The sequence below is a fragment of the Convolutriloba macropyga genome, chromosome 5 (genome assembly GCF_964194025.1).
Source record: "Convolutriloba macropyga chromosome 5, txConMacr16.3, whole genome shotgun sequence".
NCBI classification, from domain to species: domain Eukaryota; kingdom Metazoa; phylum Xenacoelomorpha; order Acoela; family Convolutidae; genus Convolutriloba; species Convolutriloba macropyga.
The window spans coordinates 60918927-60939410 of NC_134472.1; the positions used below are offsets into that span (position 1 = coordinate 60918927).

General features: G+C 31.2%; 2 protein-coding genes across 3 annotated transcripts in view; one reads left to right on the plus strand and one right to left on the minus strand.

Annotated features, from left to right (window-relative positions):
• Nucleotides 1–5745, minus strand: part of LOC142340149 (uncharacterized) — a 41833-nt gene extending 36088 nt beyond the window's left edge. Inside the window, exons 1-2 of one of the 2 annotated variants that reach the window (XM_075390626.1) lie at nt 5086–5745; nt 2470–2768 (exon numbers count right to left, since the gene is read on the minus strand). In XM_075390626.1, coding sequence (XP_075246741.1) covers nt 2470–2732 — 263 coding nt within the window. In that variant the 5' untranslated portion in view covers nt 2733–2768; nt 5086–5745. Of the gene's footprint in view, nt 1–2469; nt 2769–5016 lie in introns of both variants that reach the window. The other variant, XM_075390627.1, reaches the window with a different exon arrangement.
• LOC142339521 (uncharacterized) overlaps nt 1–20484 on the plus strand; it is a 462116-nt gene that overhangs the window by 175299 nt on the left and 266333 nt on the right. The window lies entirely within an intron of this gene.

Below are 20484 nucleotides of genomic sequence, written 5' to 3' on the forward strand. Positions count from 1 at the left end.
TGCGTCAGCTTTGTACATCAAAAAACTCTTTTTTATAACGGCTATCTCAAAATGACTACAAAAGAACAACAAAAATTGAAGAGAATCCAAATCAAAATTCTTCTGAAACAATGTGTCAATCCCTATATCCCTAAAGACAAGAGTCAAAATGCTCAACCAACATAAAATTTATTGTTTGGTTCAACAAAAAGTTAACGAGACTTCTCAATAATGACGCCAATTTACGAAAATTATACAAAGTGGTAAAAGACGAAAAAAGACAAACGTTAGAACAAAAAGTGATAAATTGAAGAAAACGTTGACTTTTTTCGAACATGAAAATCAGTATAAGCGTTAGCTATATACTGATATGAATTATCAAGTTCATTTACATATCTGTAGTTCACCATTGAGAATTTTTACAACCCAATATTTGGCATACGACAACAAAAAATTCTTAACAAATACAGGGCGAAAATAAAAAACTATTACAAATTCTGCAAGAGAACGGTGTAGCAGCCGTTAAAACTAAAAGCCAAAAAAACAATAAAAAAATTCAAATAAAAATTTTTTAACTTCTTTTTCAGTTATATTGATAAATAATTACATAATTAACAGACACAGCAAAAATGGGCCGTTATGCACAAAAATCAGAAAAATTTATGAAACTCGCAGTACCAAAACCAAGAAGCTGATTTTTTTAGAAAATAAATTGCCTCAAAGGTTAGTTGGTTTCTTAGATGAACAAAAATTTGAGCACTATTTATTGAATATACGCAAAAATTGAAAAAAAAACTAAGTTAACAAATTGACAATATCAAAAAATCAATGAAAATTTCTTAAAACAATTATATTCAATGTCACATGAGTCATAGGATAACAACTGAATGCGTTGTAGTGGTTCATCTACACCTCTTGAAGAAAGTATTTGGATATCTGATTGTTTCGAATTAGCAACCAGACTGCAAAAAGAATACCAACAAAAGGCACAACACAAGAATTCAGGTTAAGTATACTAAAACACTTATTTAGCCATAAAACCATTAGGTTCTCTAAAATTTTTCTATTTATTCATTTGGCATTAGTGTTACGTAATTGAGAGTTGTCAATTATGGAGCCGTTAATTGGAAATTTTAACAAAAATCAACATTAAAATAGCAATAAAGCAAGATGTTTTAAAAAAAAAATGGCAGCACCAAAATAAAAATTCAAAATATTTCGATTGTAAGAATCCATGTCGATATCAAATCAATACTTGATCTTGGCGCGCGTCCAACCATTAACCCAAATGCTTCATTTGTTTTCCAATAAGACTAGTGTTTAATTGAAATCTTTTAAAAATAAAAAACAATGATGTCCTTTGTATATTTTATCGAGCTAAATTTGCAAAGAAGCGGAAAAAATTTTAATTCCAAAAGACTTTTAGATGGCGCGGGATTTCATTTAGCTCTCCTTTGGAGTATACAGATATTTTGTGTCAACGGATTTTAGGTATCCAATTTCGGCTAATTTAAACAAAGTGTTCAAAAAATTCATTTTTCGTGCAGTTTTTGATGAAAAGTGTATGAATTTCTAAAATTTTGTCAATATTTTGAGACAAAAATCTCCAATCACACAACTCAGCAATGCTTTTCTATCTCTAACGGTAACAATCAAACTCTATCTTCAAAAATTTTAACTTATTTCAATTTATAGTAGCAAAATTGAGCCAAAAATTACGGAAAATGTGAACAAAACTGTTGAATATTAACAAAAGTTTAAACCTCGGTAACTTTCAGTATAAAACGTAGTAAAAAAATCTTTCTAATTCCATATTCTATGATGAATGTGCTTTTTAATGATACCACTCACAAATCTCTACGATGAATATTTGGATCGGCCGAAATTGACTGAACAAAAAAAAACCATCTGAGTATAGTTCGTCCCTCCCCACTAAAGTGGTGGTCGGAACAAGTATCTTTCAAGAACTTGCAGGTGAAATTGTTATTGTTTAAGATTCCTGTAAGTCGGATGGTTATCTCCTACAAGTCGAAGGGATATCTTGCAAGATTATATTGCGAGACAATGACTATCTTGCAAGATCTTGCAAGAATCATTCAAGATCTTCTAAGATAACCGTTCGATTTCGGCTGACAAATTTTCGGCTGACAGATAACTGTTAATTTTCATAGCCAAGTCTTTCAAGAACTTAATCTGTACAATTTCGCGTTTTAAAAATTTTGTTGGAAAGATATTATTGGTCACAACCGCAGTAAAATTGGTGCTCAGTTTTGCAGGAGGATGAAATCAAGTGCACTGAAAACAGGTATGGGTCCGCAGAGAGGCTGGCAACCGTAGAATTCAGACTGAAAATTTACTCCAGACTAAATTCCTTATGCAGAACCCCCAGAAAACGGTCACACCTATATCTGTCTTGGCTGATCATCGGCCAAACTAAAATATTTTTGCAACTAGGAACGCTTTAATTTATAATTTCTCAAACAGACTAACCTTTGATGCTTTTTGGCTCTCTTCCAGTAGACTGCAATCACCAACAACGAACCCAGAGTACCCAGGCCATTGAAGACCAGTTTGAGCACAAATAGAGGCAGGTAGTTGGATTCGATGGTGAACAGGAGGATGCGAGCTACAATCAACTCACATTGAGAGAACTCAGAGGTATCGAATGGAGTGGTGGAAGTGGTGGAAGATGAGGAACTGCGTCCATCCGAAGAGTTGCTGGAGTTGGTGACACTGCTGTTATTGAACATCATGTCCCTTACTGCCTCAATGTTTTTCTTAATAGATAACTAAAAAAACCGGCTCAAGATCATACATTCTCCAAAATTGAAAATGAAACTTTCTTATTGGCATGAACTGGCTGAAATTTAAAACCTCCAGCTCTTCCATTGCGGAAAAAAACCACGAAAAAAATACCTCACTTCATTTTAGATAGGAAATAAAACCCACGGAAATAAACCCCCCCCCACTTTACTATTAAAGAGCTGCGCATTTAGCGCGTTTGGCAATTCCTCACGGGACATGGCCATGCCTTAGCGGCCCGTGGGACTTGATATAAAACTAGCACATCCAAATAAATTATCACGACCAAAAATAAATTTTAAAATGGGGTTCATTTCCGTGGGCGTTTATTTCCTTGGGGGTTATTTTCCGTGGGGGTTTATTTCCTATCTAATGTTAAATGGGGGTTTTTTTCCGTGGGGTTTTATAAACTAGATCCCTAACTGTTAACTCAAAACTTTTAAAAAATGAAGAGATAGAAAATGTTTGATTGGTCTATAATATGAAGATATACATATACATGCACATATACATACATATATATATAATATATATATATATATATATATATCTATATATATATATATATATATATATATATATATATATATAGAGAGAGAGAGAGAGCGAGAGAGATAAAATATATATATATTAATATATATATATATATATATATATATATAATATATATATGTATATATATATATATATATATATATATATATATATATATATATATGTATATATATATATATATATGTGTGTGTATATATATATATATATATATATATATATATACATATATGCGTGTGTGTGTGTCTGTGTGTGTGAGTGTGTGTCTGTGTGTGTGAGTGTGTGTGTGTGTGTGTGTGTGTGTGTGGGTGTGTGTTTGAGTGGGTGTAGGGGGGGGCGGAAAAACAAGTATTACAATTGATGTTCTCCAATTAACGAGAGGCTCGATATATAACTTAGTTATCAACGGTTTCAACTGAATTTCTCAAAAATCTGCTCATTTGGCGCAATTCTGATATGAATCGCAAGGTCCAATCTGAAAGTTATTCCTGTTTAAAAAAAATCTGTTGTTTAAGATTTAATTTTCGATATTTTTTAGCAATCTTATTTCACGCTGATCTATAAAACAAATGATTAGTCGGACTACCTAAAACAAACTTGACTGGAAAATTTTTCAGCTTTATTCTGCTGCAGTGTTAACGTCCTTTTTTCGCTCTGTCTCTTCTTTTATTTTCAAGAGTTAAGATCGTATTGTAAATTTAAACACTCTGGTTTGTTCTTCAGTAATCAAAAAGTTCTCCCCTTTCACTGGGTGACAAAACTTGCCTAGTCTACAAAAAATAACCAACAGCTAGATGCACAAAACTAATGCAAAAGAACGCAAACATCAAACATTGATTGGTCTGTTGCGCACAGCTTTCACTAAAAGTCAAAGGACGGTATCAAGAAGAAACAAATCATTTTTTCCGAATTGCCATTAATCAAAAGCAAAGCTCGTTTTCAGTTTATAATAAATTGTTTTCAAATAGGTTAGCATTGCTGTACAAACCAGGACGCACAGAACCGCCACTTTCTTGGTGGGTCATCAAAAGCTCCGATGGTCCAAAAAGTGATGCCAGTAGCAGCACTAAGAAACTTTAAAAATAACAGATAGTCAGATGCTTGAGGTGCAGGGGATTTAAAACAAATTAGTGGAATCATTTATAACAAAAAATTTTTTTCATCCGTAATGTCTTACATAAAAAGTGAAGCTCGTTTTTAGTTTCATATTCCAGAGTGTTTTCGGGCTACAAAACATTGCTATCAACTCCTATACCAAACTTCTGTAATTTTTACAGACAAAAATTAAAGTTTGAGCCATAGTTGATAAATTAATAATTTTTGAAATGCGTCCTCTAAATTTTGTCTGATTTACCAACCCCATACGCATAGTTAGAGAGCATGAGTCATTATACATAGTAGATGATTATGTAAATTATGGCACGTGTTGTTGTGGCATGAAATTAATATACACCCATTAAATTGGAAGGAAAAACAAACAAAAAAGGTGTGAAAAATGTTCGATTGTGCAAACTTATTTGCTAAAAGTTACCCCGAGCTACCAACCTCTATATATCAGTACTGGCTCATAAAATTATTATACCAGAAAATACTCTGATCAGACTGTTCGGTTTCATTATAGTGATAATGCTAGTCTGTCTTTACTATTGCTAAACTCTAAAACAGTGTGCCTAAAGAACTAACCTATATTACAATAGCTTCCTCTCGTCTTTTTCAATTGTTGGTTGAAAAACGGTCATAAATATTATTTACCTTTAAATTTCCAAACAAGTTTCACCAGATAACACCAATTCTACAGTGGTAGCGCACCGAATGTGATCCGAATTTTGGAAATGAGGATGACAAACAGTGATTTTTGATACGGATAAATTAGGAAATGCCAGATGAGTGTGGATGGTCATTTAAGGAATTTCTGAGAGTTTTAAATAAAGTACGTTAATTGTTTGATGAATAAATAAAAAAGGGGTAATTAACAGTGGCAGGTGCTGGTCGCGCAAGAAAAGAGAGAGAGAGAGAGAGAGAAAGAGAGACAAAATAGCAAGTCGTTTTAGGCGGAAAATCAAAGAGCCGATCACCAATTAACGCTCAAGTTTGTGGAAACCCATATTAAGAAAGAAAGACAGAATTGGGATAAAATTGTCAATGATGTCAATAAATTGTTTCATACAAGCTCAATTGGTATTTAGGAAGTGACCGTTTTGTATGACACGAATTCCGACGAATGATAGCTGAAATAATTCCATCATTATCCACCGTAACAATTTCTACCTCCATTTTATATAAGTGATTGACATAGTGTTTCTTAGCTCCGTTATTAAAAAAAGAAATTCAGAACCATTCATTAGATTCCCACCCTTAGTTCAAAGTATTTTCAATACTCTTCCATCAAAACAATCCGCGCATTCTTTTTCAGCCAATAGGACCCCGCAAACTTTTCTCAAAGCTAGCCTCCCGTTTCTTCACGCAACAGCGAGATGGCAAATTGATTTAGAGAGGAAACAGGAGAGATATAAAGAATAGGTTTTTGTATTTAACCTGAACACTCAAATGAACTTTAAATGAAAACGGTTGTTGACCTTAAATCACCAATCTCAAGCAAAATATAGGTGTTGTTTGCCATGGACTTGAAATTGTTTGAATAGAAAACAAGCGTACAATTGTGAGCGTGTCGTGTGTGTTAAATGACAAAAAATAACGCTAACAGCATTTTTTGATTTATTGTTCCGACCCCTCTTGAGTGGGGGAGGAACTATATACTCAGCTGGGGTTTTTTTGTTCGGTCAATTTTGGCCGATCGATATATTCATCGTAGAGAGTTGAGACTGGTATCATTACAAAGCTTGTCCAGCGTAGAATATGGAATTAAAAAGGTTTTTTTGATATTCGTTATGGCAGGGAGATATCGAGGTTTAAACTTTCGAGAAAATAGAGTGAACTCCCTTGATTTCATTCATCTTTTTTCGGAGTTTTTGACAAAAATTTCGCCATTTTTGATAAAATTTAATAATTTTTTTTCATGAAAATGTTGTTCATTTTACGTTAAAAGACAAAATACATTGTCGGCTATTTTCATTGAAATTATTTTGTCACAAATTCTGGCTAAAAATTTCACAAAATTCAGACTTTTTCATCAAAAATAGCACGAAATAAGTTCCTTAAGTCCACTCTGATTAAATTTGCAGGAAGAGCACACCCAAACACCACTAACACAATCTTTGTGGACTGATAAGGGGGCCAATAACACTTCTACTTCAGTTGAGAGTGCTCTGTAAATAAAACTTTGCTAACTTTATTCGTTGATTATCAAAAACGCAGCATTTACTTTTGTCTTTTTAACAAACAAAAAATCTATATCATTGACATTCCAAAAATTAAATATTCCTAATGGACAATCAACACTAGCAGGACTAGTTCTGTACCAATCCTGGATCTGTTTTATATTAATTGAATAACAGAACATTTCAAATCAAAGCCCACTAGTGATGGGACCTAATGGTTTCCTAAATAGCTCAAATTTAATTTATCTTGTTGATTGCTTGAAAGCTTATGGTCGTTTTGACTTTTAAATAAATTGATTTTTAAATAAAAATGGCTTATTGAACTTTGCCTCCATTTTTCTCTTGCTTTGGTCAACTTGTAGCTTAGTGTCAGCAATCAACGAGTGCTCATTCTTTCTGCTGAATTCAATTTTAGTCTTTATTGCGGTTTTGCGCCTTAAGTTATGGTGTTCTGGCTTTGATACTACTAGATTTCACAATTTTTTTTAATTTTTAGGTATTTTCCCTTTTTTCATGTTTTCTAATTTTGTCAAATTTTCTCGTTATTGTCAGTTCAGATATCACATTTTTCGCGTTCAAAATAACGCACAATTGATAAAATTTTAATCCTTAAATATATAGATTTTGGTTCCTGACCGCTTCTTCAATAATTTCTCGAAGAATTTAATTGAATTTTTTAATTTTGTCTTTAACTATCGTTTTTACTTTGTCTTTTTATTCGTGTTTAATTTCCTGTACAATGACCCAGTTTAATTGGCTTTTCCTGGAAGAGTAGATGGGCCAAAATTCTGATATTTGAAGATAGATAATGGCTTTCATGACTTTGAAAACAATTGTTTTTTTAAAATGAAAAAAAAAACAATTCAACTTCGCAATTCTGTTCCTTTTATTGTCTGTTTTTTACCTGGTCTTGTTAATTAAGGGTTATAGATGACATTATTTCTGTTACGGGAAGGCGCCGAAAGAGATTGGTGTCACAAAATCTAATGTTTTTAAATAATTCGTTATGAATTTACTGGCTTCGACACGAATCTATTCAATTTTTTCATTTTGTAATTAAAGGCTTTCATGTCTTTGTAAATAAATTTGTTTCGTTAAAAACAAGTTTTACATAATCTTGCTTTTTCTTTTTGGTCTAATTGTTACTTAGTTTCATTAATGAGAGGTCACATAATACATTTCAAGGGAAGGGATTGGTGTCACAAATTATAATGTTTTAAGAGAATTCGTTTTGACATTACTGGCTTCCACACGGGTTTTTCACAAAAAAAGTAGATGAATATTTGATCTTTGTCATATTTGACGTTCCTTTTGTAGACATAAGACATATTCTTGATAATTGCAGGTGTCAAGGGCTTGTTTTGGAAGAATGGACGAACCTATTCAACTTTTCATTTTGTAATTAATGGCTTTAACGTCTTTGGAAAAAAATTTTTTTCGAAAGAAAGCAAGTATTACATAGCTTTGCATTTCTTTCTCTTTTGTCTAACTAATGCTTATTTTCATTAATGACCGGCCGCATTATGCATTATCGGCCGGTAATGGAACATATTTTGGGGGCCAAAGTATGGCTTTACGGCTTCCAAAGCATTTTCTGGCAGGTTCTAATTGATTTTTAGTTTGTTGTCTATTTGTGTTCTTTTTTGTAACTGCATAAAAAATTGAATACCAAAAGTTCTTAATTTTCTTCTATATAAGCATTGGTAATTGTAAAACTATGAGATATTTTGGTTGATTCCTAATGGTTTTCATTACTTTGGAATTAATTGTTAAACTTTGCTTAATTGTTCAGCGAATTTTCTAACTGTAAAGTTTCTTTTCTTTTTTGTCTTATTGTTACCAAGCTTTTTTATGAACTGGTGAAGAAACAATTTTCTCTGGTGAAGTACAAGTTATTTTGTTTTTTTTTTCAGTTTCATCTGACGATATTTTGACTTTGTTATTTTTAAGTTTTGTTTTTTAAAACGGCAATAAATTTTTTGATGTAATTATTGTTTGTTGTTGTTGTTTGATTTTGCGTTTCTTCTCCGCTCGCTTTCTTAATTTTGGCATATCTCATCAATCTAATGCATCATTTTTTACTCCACTTAGTTTTTTGCTTTGGAGGCTATCTTTTCGTTCATACACCAGTTTTTTTGAAAAATACTTGATTTTTTTTGTGTTTTTCTATCTTTTCCTCATTTGGTAGACAATTATGCCAAAATTGAGGATGAGTGGGGTCGCAACCTTATGTGCGATTGCTCATTATCGAGCCGCCTTGTTTATATTAAGTAAGGATCGGTCTGTACAAGAAAATTTTTAGGGCAAAGCGTTGGTCATCTGTTATTACCTAGCATGACGAGAAGTTTCCAACCAAACTTCCAAAATTTGGTCATAAATTTAATACACAAAAATTCAGTTACAATGCAATATGTATAATTATTGATTGCAATTTTTTAGAACAATTCATTTGTAAGAACCGTTATTTTGCCCAAAAAATGTTTTTTCAAAAATTAAAAAGGTTGTGTGTGAAGATAGCAACACGGTTTTTCTATGGCAACATGGCGATGCGTTTTTTTTCAGCAAAAAATAGTTTTCTTGTATCAATTTTTTCCTTTGAAACGAACAAACTTGCAGAAATAAAAACTTAGTTGGTTTTTTGGCAGTTCTAATATCAATTGTACAAACAAATGGAAAGTTCCCGTATTTCTTACTACAAAAGGTATAAATTGCAAAATTTTGTGATTTTCTTGGTATCAGTATATTGCAATTCCTTGATGTCTTAGAGGAAACGCCAACGAAGAAAACGTATCTTTGCAAAAAAAAAAATTTGCAAGCAGAATCTCATAATATGACCGTACACAAAAATTTTCGAAAAAGTTACGAAAAAGTTTTGCAAAACATCTGATAACATGTTGGTTTTTCATTAAAAAGTCATACCTGATCTGTTTTTTTTTAATTTCGAAATACGTGACAAACTTTAAGCAAAACTGTTTACTGGATAACATTCCATTTTTGATGTTTGTGCTTGACAACGTTAACTTCGCAAGCGATAACAATTGTAAAATCACCGCTTGCTCTAACAAAAATTGTTAGAGATATTCAGTTGGGTTAAACTTCGACTTGAGCCATTTCAATGCCTTGGACATTTAGTAGCCAAGATTCACTCCAATTTTGCCGGGCTCAATTATTAAAGATTTTGAACTGGATAGGCTTTTAGCTAAAAAAAATTGCATAACATCATAATATCAATAATAGCGTCCAATTAAATTGTACACAATCATAGAAAAGTCAAAGTTCTCTATGTTGCACAAAAAATCATCGCGTTTTATGCACATCAAACATGTACTTCCTAATAACATTCAAATAGAATTATTAGTACAATGAGTACTAGTACAATTAATTCCCCGATCATTGCGAAAATTTGATCATATGATATGCAACTTTTGAAATAATGTACTTAGCTTTTCAAACTTCTGAAACCATCCGTTAAGTTAACTACAATCTTTCTTGAAAAAAATTAGATAATGAAATGGGTTAAGTGATGGGTTACATTGCGACTGCTAATTGACAAAATTGAAGAAATTATTTGTTGCTTTTTAAACCAAAAAACACTGACTGCCCAAGTCTAAGTTACAACTGGTTAACTAAACAAAGATTCATTTTTCAATGCAAAACTAAAAGCTATTACAAAATGTACGTAGCTTTTGTTGTCAATTTATGAATAATTAAGCAAAGATTTTAATTTGTTTCGCAGAATTTTTACACAATGATTATATGCAGTACTTTATTTTTTAGGTATCTTGTTTCCGTGAGTCCTCTTCTCACTATAGATCCATGAGTCAGTTTCTGTCATCTAAGAAAAGACAAATTTTACAGTTTGCTGAAAATCTGAACAAACTATTTTTGTTTCAACCAGTGTACTGTTCCACTTGAAAACCACGCAATCTTTTCAATTTTTGTTCAACGTAATTTTTAATAGATTGAAGTATAATTAACATGTTGATTGAAGTAGTCAAAAATGACATTTGTTTTAAACATTTAATATTGTTGTGACAGAAAATTATTTGTGATATATTAAAAATTACGTTAAACAATAATTGAAAAGATTGCGTGGTTTTCAAGTGAAACAGTACATTGGTTGAAACAAAAATAGTTTGTTCAGATTTTCAGCAAACTGTAGAATTTGTCTTTTCTAAGATGGCACAAACTGGCTTATGAATCTTTGGTGCAAAAAGGACTCAAGGAAACAAGATACCTAAAAAAAAGTACAATATATAATCATTGTGTAAAAGTTCTACAAAACAAATTAAAATCTTTGCTTCATTATCCATGAATTGACAACAAAAGCTACGTACTTTTTGTAATAGCTTTTAATTTTGCGTTGAAAAAATGAACTTTTGTTCAGTTAACCAGTTGTAATTTAGATTTAAACAGAGAAATTCAGTTTTTTTTGGTTTAATGAAGCAACAAATAACTTCCTCAACTTTGTCAATTAGCAGTCGCAATGTAACCCATGGCGAAAAAGAATAATTAATTGTCTAATTTTTTTCAAGAAAGACTGAAAAGCTAAGTTTGAAAAGCTAAGTACAATATTTCGAAAGTTGTATATCATATGATCAAATTTTTGCACTGATCGTTGAATTAATTGTACTAATAATCATTGTACTAATAATGCTAACTGAATATTGTTAGGAAGTACCAATTGATGTGCACTAAACGCAATGATTTGTTTGTGCAACATAGAGAACTTTGACTTTTCTATGATTGTGTACAGTTTTATTGTCTTCTTTAACTACTTCATTCAACAAGTTAATTATACTTCAATCTAAGTTATTTATATCCAGTTTTAAATGTCGAATTAAGAAAAAACCATGCTCAACTAAACAAGCTATGCAAAAGTTTGTAACCAACTGTTTTTCGAATTAGTTTTTTTCACTGCTTTATCTTGACTCGAATTATTCATAATGCAGTTTAGCTAAAAAAATTTAATATGCAGAATCTCATAATCTGACAGCACACAATTTAAAAAAGTTATACAAAACATCTCGTCTACAACATCTGATAATATATTTGTTTTTCATGAAAAAAGTCCTATCTGATTCGTTTTTTTTTTTAAATTTCCAAATACGTGACAAATTTGAAGCGAAACTGTTCTGTGGACAATATTCCTTTTTTGATGTTTTCACTTCACAATGTCAATTTCCGAGCTATATTCATTGTAATATCACAGCTTGCTCTAACAAAAATTTAAAAACAAATTTAGTCGGGTTAGTATTCGACTTGAGCCATTTTGTTTCCTTGGAAATTTAGTTTCCAAAATAGGTCCCAAAGTTGCGCGGGCTCACTTATTCAAGATTTTTGACCCGAATAAACTTTTCAATGACAAAATATTTTGCATAATTTTACCAATTTTGGCGTCGGGTTAAAATTTACACAATTAAAGAAAATCCAAAATTTTTTGAGTTGTAATTAAAACCATCGCGTTTTTTGGACGTCAAATGGTTACTGCTTAACGATAAACAATTTGAGTTGATTTTACAAAGATTATTGTTATAATTATTACCCCTATCATTGTGATAAAAGGAATATATAATATGAAACTATTGAAATATTATTCGTAATTTGTAAAACTTCTGAAACCATTCGCTAAAAAACTACAATCCTTAATGAAAAAAATTGAGAAAAAGTATTTCATTTTTCTGGTTTGCTTTGCGTTACATTAGTCAATTGATAACTGACAAAGTTGACGAAGTTATTTTTTGCTTTATTAGAACCAAACACTCTGAGTTTCTCTGCCTAAAGTTATACTACAACTGGTGTCCTTAAAAATCTTTTTTTTTTCAATGCTAAATTCAAAATCGTTACAAAAAAAAAAGTGCGTAGCTTCTGATGCACTGATTTTAATTTGTTTCAAAATATTTTACACAATTATTCTAAGTTCTACTTTTTTTAGGTATCCTGTTTTCGTAAGTCTTCTTGTCACCATAAAATTATAAGTCAGTTTGAGTCATCTTAGAAGGGACAATTCCGACAAAATTATTTACACGACAAATTTACAGCGAAACTGTTCTGTGGAAAATATTCCTTTTTAAATTCTTGAATTTGCTAATAACAACAATTATTAAAGAAATTTAGTCGGGTTAATTTTCGACTTCAGCAATTTTGTTTCCTTGTAAATTTAGTTGCCAAAATAGGTCCCAAATTTGCCAGGCTCACTTATTCAAAATTTTGGACCCGGATAAACTTTTCATTGAAACAAAATTTCGCACAAGATCTTAGTATCAATTTTGGCGTCCAATTAAACTGTACACAATTATAGAAAAGCCAAAATTTTCTGAGTTGCAACTAAAACCATCGCGTTTTTTGGACGTCAAATAGTTACTGCTTAACGATAAACAATTTGAGTTGATTTTACAAAGATTATTGTTATAATTAGTTCCCCTATCATTGTGATAAAAGGAATATATAATATGAAACTATTGAAATATTATTCGTAATTTGTAAAACTTCTGAAACCATTCGCTAAAAACTACAATCCTTAATGAAAAAAAAATTGAAAAAAGTATTTCATTTTTCTGGTTTGCTTTGCGTTACATTAGTCAATTGATAACTGACGAAGTTGACGAAGTTATTTTTTGCTTTATTAAAACCAAACACTCTGAGTTTCTCTGCCTAAAGTTATACTACAACTGGTGTCCTAAAAAATCTTTTTTTTTCAATGCTAAATTCAAAATCATTACAAAAAAGTGCGTAGCTTCTGATGCATTGATTTTAATTTGTTTCAAAATCTTTTACACAATTATTCTAAGATCTACTTATTTTAGGTATCCTGTTTTCGTAAGTCTTCTTGTCACCATAAAATTATAAGTCAGTTTGAGTCATCTTAGAAGGGTTAATTCCGACAAAATTATTTACACGACAAATTTACAGCAAAACTGTTCTGTGGAAAATATTCCTTTTTAAATTCTTGAATTTGCTAATAACAACAATTATTAAAGAAATTTAGTCGGGTTAATTTTCGACTTCAGCAATTTTGTTTCCTTGTAAATTTAGTTGCCAAAATAGGTCCCAAATTTGCCAGGCTCACTTATTCAAAATTTTGGACCCGGATAAACTTTTCATTGAAACAAAATTTTGCACAAGATCTTAGTATCAATTTTGGCGTCCAATTAAACTGTACACAATTATAGAAAAGCCAAAATTTTCTGAGTTGCAACTAAAACCATCGCGTTTTTTGGACGTCAAATAGTTACTGCTTAACGATAAACAATTTGAGTTGATTTTACAAAGATTATTGTTATAATTATTTCCTCTATCATTGTGATAAATGTAATATATAATATGAAACTATTGAATCATTATGCTTGACTTGTCAAACTTCTGAAACCATTCGCTAAGATAACTACATTTTTTATTTTAAAAAATTGATATTATATTTTTTTGGTTTTTTCGCGTTACATTAGTCAATTGCTAATTGAAGAAGTTGACGATGTTATTTGTTGCTTTCAAAAAAAAACAAAAAACTCTGAGTTTCTCTGATTACAGTTATACTACATCTGGTGTACTAAGAAATCTTTTTTTTCAATGCTAAATTCAAAATCATTACAAAAAGTGCGCGGCTTCTGAAGTATTGATTTTAATTTGTTTCGTAACATTTTTACACAATTGTTCTCTGTTCCGCTTTTTTTAGGTCTCCTGTTTTCGTGAGTCTTCATATAACCATAAAATCCGTTTGAGTCATCTTAGAAAGGGCACGTTTTACGTTTTGCTGAGGATCTGAACACACATAATGTGTTTCAATTTTTGTTTACCGTTGTTCTAGAACGGATTCTATTGTTTTTCAAATTTAACAAATAATATTCGTGACAAAATTCACAACAAAATTAACAGGAAAACTAAATGTTTAAAGCAAATGCACTTTTTAACTTTAAGTTAACAAGTTAACATGCACGTAATTAACCTATTCATATCAAGTTTCAAATGTTGGCGCGTGAAACAACCATGACGGACTGAACAAGTTTTGCAAATGTCCAAAAACATCTGTAGATTGAATTAAACATTCATCTCGGCTTTATCTTGACTGGAATTTTTCATAATGGAATTTATCCCGACACAAGTGGTGATTCTCGACTTAGGCTTCTCTCAAATTTGATGCCCGTTTATGAAGTTTTTTTTTGAAATTTTACAGCTTGTTATAACGAAAAATATTTACCGGCATAAAATTGGGCGGGTTAACTTTTGACAGGCGCAATTTTGTTTCCTTGGATAATTAGTTACCAAAAAATTGTCACAAATTTTTCGGGCTCTCTTATCCAAGATTTTTGAACCTAATAAGCTTTTTTTTGAAGTTGACAAAAAATTGCAAAACATAATAACAATTTTGGCGTCCAATTAAGCTGTACACAATAAAAAAAAACCTAATTTCTCTATGTTGCAATAAAAAACCATTGCGTTTTGTGGACGTCAGTTGGTTACTGCGTAACAAAAATCAATTCCGATTTTTGGTACAAAGATCATAAGTACAATTAGTTCCCCGATCACCGCAAAATTTTGAACATAGGATATACGAATTGATAATTTTGTTCTTAACTTGTCAAATTTCTGATACCATTCGTTTAAATCACTGAAATTTTGAATGAAAAACAAATTGATCCAATTTTTCGTTTGCCATGCGTTACACTAGTTACTAATTGACGAAGTTGAAGAAGTTATTCTTTATTTTTTTAAACCCAGTAACACTGGTTTTCCCTGTCTAAAGTCATAATAATTTTGGTAAGCTAAACAAAGATTCTTTTTTTTCAAAGCGAAAGTCAAAACCAATACAAAAGGTACGTAGCTTTTAATGTCAGTTCATGAATAAAGAAGCAATGATTTTAATATGTTTCGTAGAACTTTAACACAGAGATTTAATGCTGTACTTTTTTTTAGGTATCAGGTTTCCGTAAGTCCTCTTGTCACCATAGATTCAAAAGTCAGTTTGAGCCATCTTAGAAAAGAGAAATTTTAAGGTTCGCGGAAAATCTGAACAGAAATTATTTTTGTTTCAGCCAGCGTACTGTTTCACTTGAAAATACCCATTTTTAAGATGTCCACTTGTCAAACAATCATGATCGACAAAACAAGCTATGCAAAAATTCATTACCAATTATAGGTCGAATTAAATGTTCATCTTGACTCCATTTATTAAAAACGGACTTTAGCCCGATACAATTAGTGATGCTCAACTTTAGCTCCTTTCAAACTTGTTGCCCAATTTTGCAAGCTGTACTTTTTGTAAAATCAGTACTCGTTCTAACAAAATTTATTAATTAAAACTTGTTGGGTTCCTTTGACTGGGTAATTTTGTTTCCTTGCCAAAATGCATTCCAAGTTTGCCGTGCTCACTTATCCAAGATTTTTAAACCAGTTAACTTTTATCTGAAATAATGTGCATAAGACCATAATACCAATTTTGGCCTCCAATAAAGCTGTACGCAGTCATAGAAAAACCAAATTTCTCTTTGCTGCATTAAAAAACGATAGCCATTCGTGAGCGTCAAATTGTTACTGCACAACAATAACCAATTCATAAGTTTATTACAATGATTTTAAGTGCAATTATCTCTCCGATCATCGCAAAAGTTTTAACATATGATAGACAAATTGGAAATCTTGTTCTACACTTGTCAAACTTCTGAAACCCTTTGTTAAGATAACTAAAATCTTGAATGAAAAAAAGTGAAACATTGCATTTTTTGGTTTCCCTTGCGTTACATTAGTCGAATGCTAATTGACGAAGTTGTGTTTTGCATTATTAAACCCAAAAAGGCTGATTTTCCCTGCCTAAAGCCATAATAAATTTGGTAAACTAAACAAAGATTCATTTTTTCAAAGCAAAATTCACAACCATTACAAAAGGTACGTAGCCTTTAATGTCAGTTCATGAATAATGAAGAAATGATTTCAATATGTTTCATAGAACTTTTACACAATGATTATATGCTGTACTTTTTTCAGGTATCTTGTTTCCGTGAGTCCTCTTGTCACCATAGATTCATAAGTCAGTTTGAACCGTCGTAGAAAAAACAAATTTGATGGTTCACTGAAGATCAAATTACGAACTTTGCCTTCGGTTAAATTGTACAGTACCTGATAAAGCCATAGTTTTTTATGTAGCATTAAAACAAATCGCGTTTTGTGGATTTTAAAAAAGTTACGTGGTTTTAATTTTCAAGCCGGATTATAATCACCATGATTTTAGTACAATTATTTCCCCGATCATTGCGAAAGTTTGAATATATGAAATACAACTTTTGAAATATTGTACCTGGCATGTCAAAGGTCAAACCGCTCGTTAAGATAACTACATTCTTGATTGAAAAAAATGAAATTTTTTATGTATCCAGTTCGCAATGCGTTACATGGGTCGATTGGTAACCTTCGGTTTTTCTTATTACGAAAATTATAAATAGTATAACGTTGTGAGTTTTGTGGTATCAGTATATTCGAACTTCTTTTTGTCTTAGAGGAAACGCGTTCAAAAAAATGTTTAATTTCTAAAAAAAAATGTTAGCATGCAGAATGTCAAAATCTAACCGTACACAAATACAAAAGGATTGGACAAAACATCTATTTTACCTTATCCGATAATATTTTGGTTATTCATAAAAAAAACCTAAACTGATTTGTTGTCTTTAATTTCCAAAAACGTGACAAAAATAAAGCCAAATTGTTTACTGGATAATAAACCAGTTTTGAGGTTTTTGCATGATTATGTTAATTTTGCGAGCTAAAAATATTGTAATGTCACTGCTTGCTCTAAAAAACGAACAAAAAACTTTAGGTGGGATTTCTTTGAGCTGAGCAATTTTGTTTTCTGGGAAAATTAGTTGCCAAAAGTGACTTCCGATGATATCGGTCTCATTTATTTAATACTTTAAACCCTCATAAATTTTTAGTTGAAAAAATATTGCATAATATCAAAATACCAATGTTGGCCTCCAATTAGACTGTACACCAGCACAGAAAGGCCATAGTTCTTCATGTTGCACTATAAAAACATCGCGTTTTGAGGCCCTCAAATAGATATTTTGTAAAAAATAATCAATTTGGATTATTAGTAAAATAATTATTTGAGCAATTGTTTACCCGATCCTTGCAAAGGTTTTGAGCGTATGATAAAAAACAATTGAAAATTATGTACCTATCTCGCCAAAATACTAGAAGCAGTCGTTAAGATAACTACAATCTTGAATGAAAAGAAAGAAATATTCCTTTTTTCTGGTTTGCCATGCGTTATATTAGTTGAATCGTAAGTTTGCGTATTTCCTACTACAAAAATGTAACAAAAGGTATAAATTGTAATATTTTTTGACTTTCTTGGAATTAGTATGTTACATGCCTTTGATGACTTTAACGAAACGCCATCAAAGCGAACGTATTCTTTCTGATAAACGTTGAATGCCGATTTTCAAAATCCGCCTGTACACAATTCCGAACAATTTCGACAAAACATCTGTTCTACAACATCTGACATTATAACTGTTTTTCTTGAAGAATTCCCATCTGATATGGTTTCTCTAATTTCCAAATACGTGACAATTTTTAAGCGAAACTCTTACAATACAATACTCCATTTTTGAAATTTTTGATTGAATTTGTTAATTTTGCAAGCTAAAACTGTTGTTAAATCAGAGCTCGATCTAACAAATATTATTAAGCAGGTATAGTTGATTTGATTTTTGACTCGAGCAATTTTGTTTCGGGCGAAATTTATTTAGCAGAATAGTTAACAAAAATAGTAAGCAGAAATAACGAAAAAAATTGACAAAACGAGATCAATTATTCAAAGTTTGAAAAACATTTCAAGATTGAAAAACAATCTTACATAAGATTATAATACCAATGATGTTGGCGTCCGATTAAACTGTACACAGTCACAAAAATGACATAGTTGTCTATGTTGCACTAAAAAACGAAGGTTTTTGTTGATGTTGAATAGTTACCTGCTAACAATTCTCTTTTCGGATTTTTAGTAATATGATTATTAATTTTTACAGTTGCTTCCCCGATCATTGAGAAACCTTGAACATTTGAAAGGCAATTTTGAAACTTTGTTCCTAACTTGTCATACGTCTGAGACCAATCGTTTAGATAATTACAATCATGGATGAAGACATATTTATTTTCTGGTTTGCGATGCGTTATATTTGTTGATTGGTAAGTTTGTGTATTGCCTACACAAACTTTCAGTTTTGTCACTATTCAGTTTTGTTTCTTGGGAAACCTAGTTGCCAAAAATGTGTTGTAAGTTCAACAGGATCACTTATTCAATATTTATAAAAAAAGACTTCAAGATTGACAATAAATCTTGCATAAGATTTCAATACCAATGTTGGCATCCGATTAAACTGTACATGAGCATAAAATGCCATAGATTTCTTGTTGAACTAAACAATTATCGCGTTTTGTGGACATCAAGTAGTAACTGCGTAACAATAATCAATTCTGACTCTTAGTGAAATGATCAATAGTACAATTAGTTCCCCGATTTCGCAAAGGTTTTGAACGTATGATACAAAACTTTTGAAAATTTGTACCTAACTTCCAAAATTCCCAAACCATTTGTTAAGAAAACTACAATCTTGAATAAACCAATATTGTAATCATTCGTGTCTATAGTTTGCCATGCGTTTTATTCGCTGATTGGTAAGTTTGCGTAATTCCTACTACAAAAGTACTACAAAACGCATAAATTGTAAAAAGTTGTGACTTTGTTCCTATCAGTATGTTGCCGTTTTTTGAGGTTTCAGAAGAAACGCCATCAAAGAGAACGTATTCTTTCCAAAAAATTTTAGTATGCGAAATCTCAGACGATTACGGAAAAATTGACAAAACATCTATTCTATAACATCTCATAATAATTTTGTTTTCCATAAGAAATTCCCATATTATTTGGTTTCTAATGTTACGTGACAATTTTAAAGCGTAGTTTTTATTCGACAATATTCCATTTGTGATGATTTTTTTGACTTTGTTAATTTTTGCGAGCCATAACTACTGTCAAATCCGAGCACGTTCTAACAAATATTATTGAGGAAATTTAGTGGATCTAATTTTTGGATTGAGCAACTTTGTTTCTTTGGATATTTAGTTGCCGAAAGTGTGTTCTAAGCTTAACAGGAGACTTCACGATTGAAAATAAATCTTCATAAGATTAGAATACCAATGTTGGCGTCCAATTAAACTGTACATAATCATAAGAAAGCCATGGATTTTGTATGTTGCACTAAAAAACCATCGCCTTTTGTGGACGGACGTCAATTAGTTACTGCGTAACGATAATCAATACAGATTCTTAGTGCAATGATTATTAGTACAATCAGTTCCCCGATCTTCGCGCAGGTTTTGAATATATGACAAAAAAACTTGAGAAAATTTGTACCTACTTTGCCAAAAGTTTGAAAATATTCGTTAAGATAACTACAATCTTGAATAAATAAAAATTGTATTAATTCGATTCTCTGGTTTGCCATGTGTTAAATTCGTTGATTGGTAATTTTGCGTAATTCCTACTACAAAAGTACTACCAAACGCATATGTTAGAAGTTGTGGCTTTCTTCCCATCAGTCTGTTGCAATTTTTTGATGTTTCAGAGGAAACGCCATCAAAGAGAACGGATTCTTTCCAATAATTTCTTGTAACCAGTATCTAAAATTCTGACCGTACACAATTACGAAAAAGTTTTAAAAAACATCCATTCTACAACATCTGATAACAAGTTTGTTTTTTATTAAAAAAATTCCATCTGATCTGGTTTGTTTACTTACCACGAACATGACAAGTTTGAAGCAAAACTTGTTTTTGGACAATACTTCATTTTTGATGTTTTTGTTTGACTTTGTTAGCCATA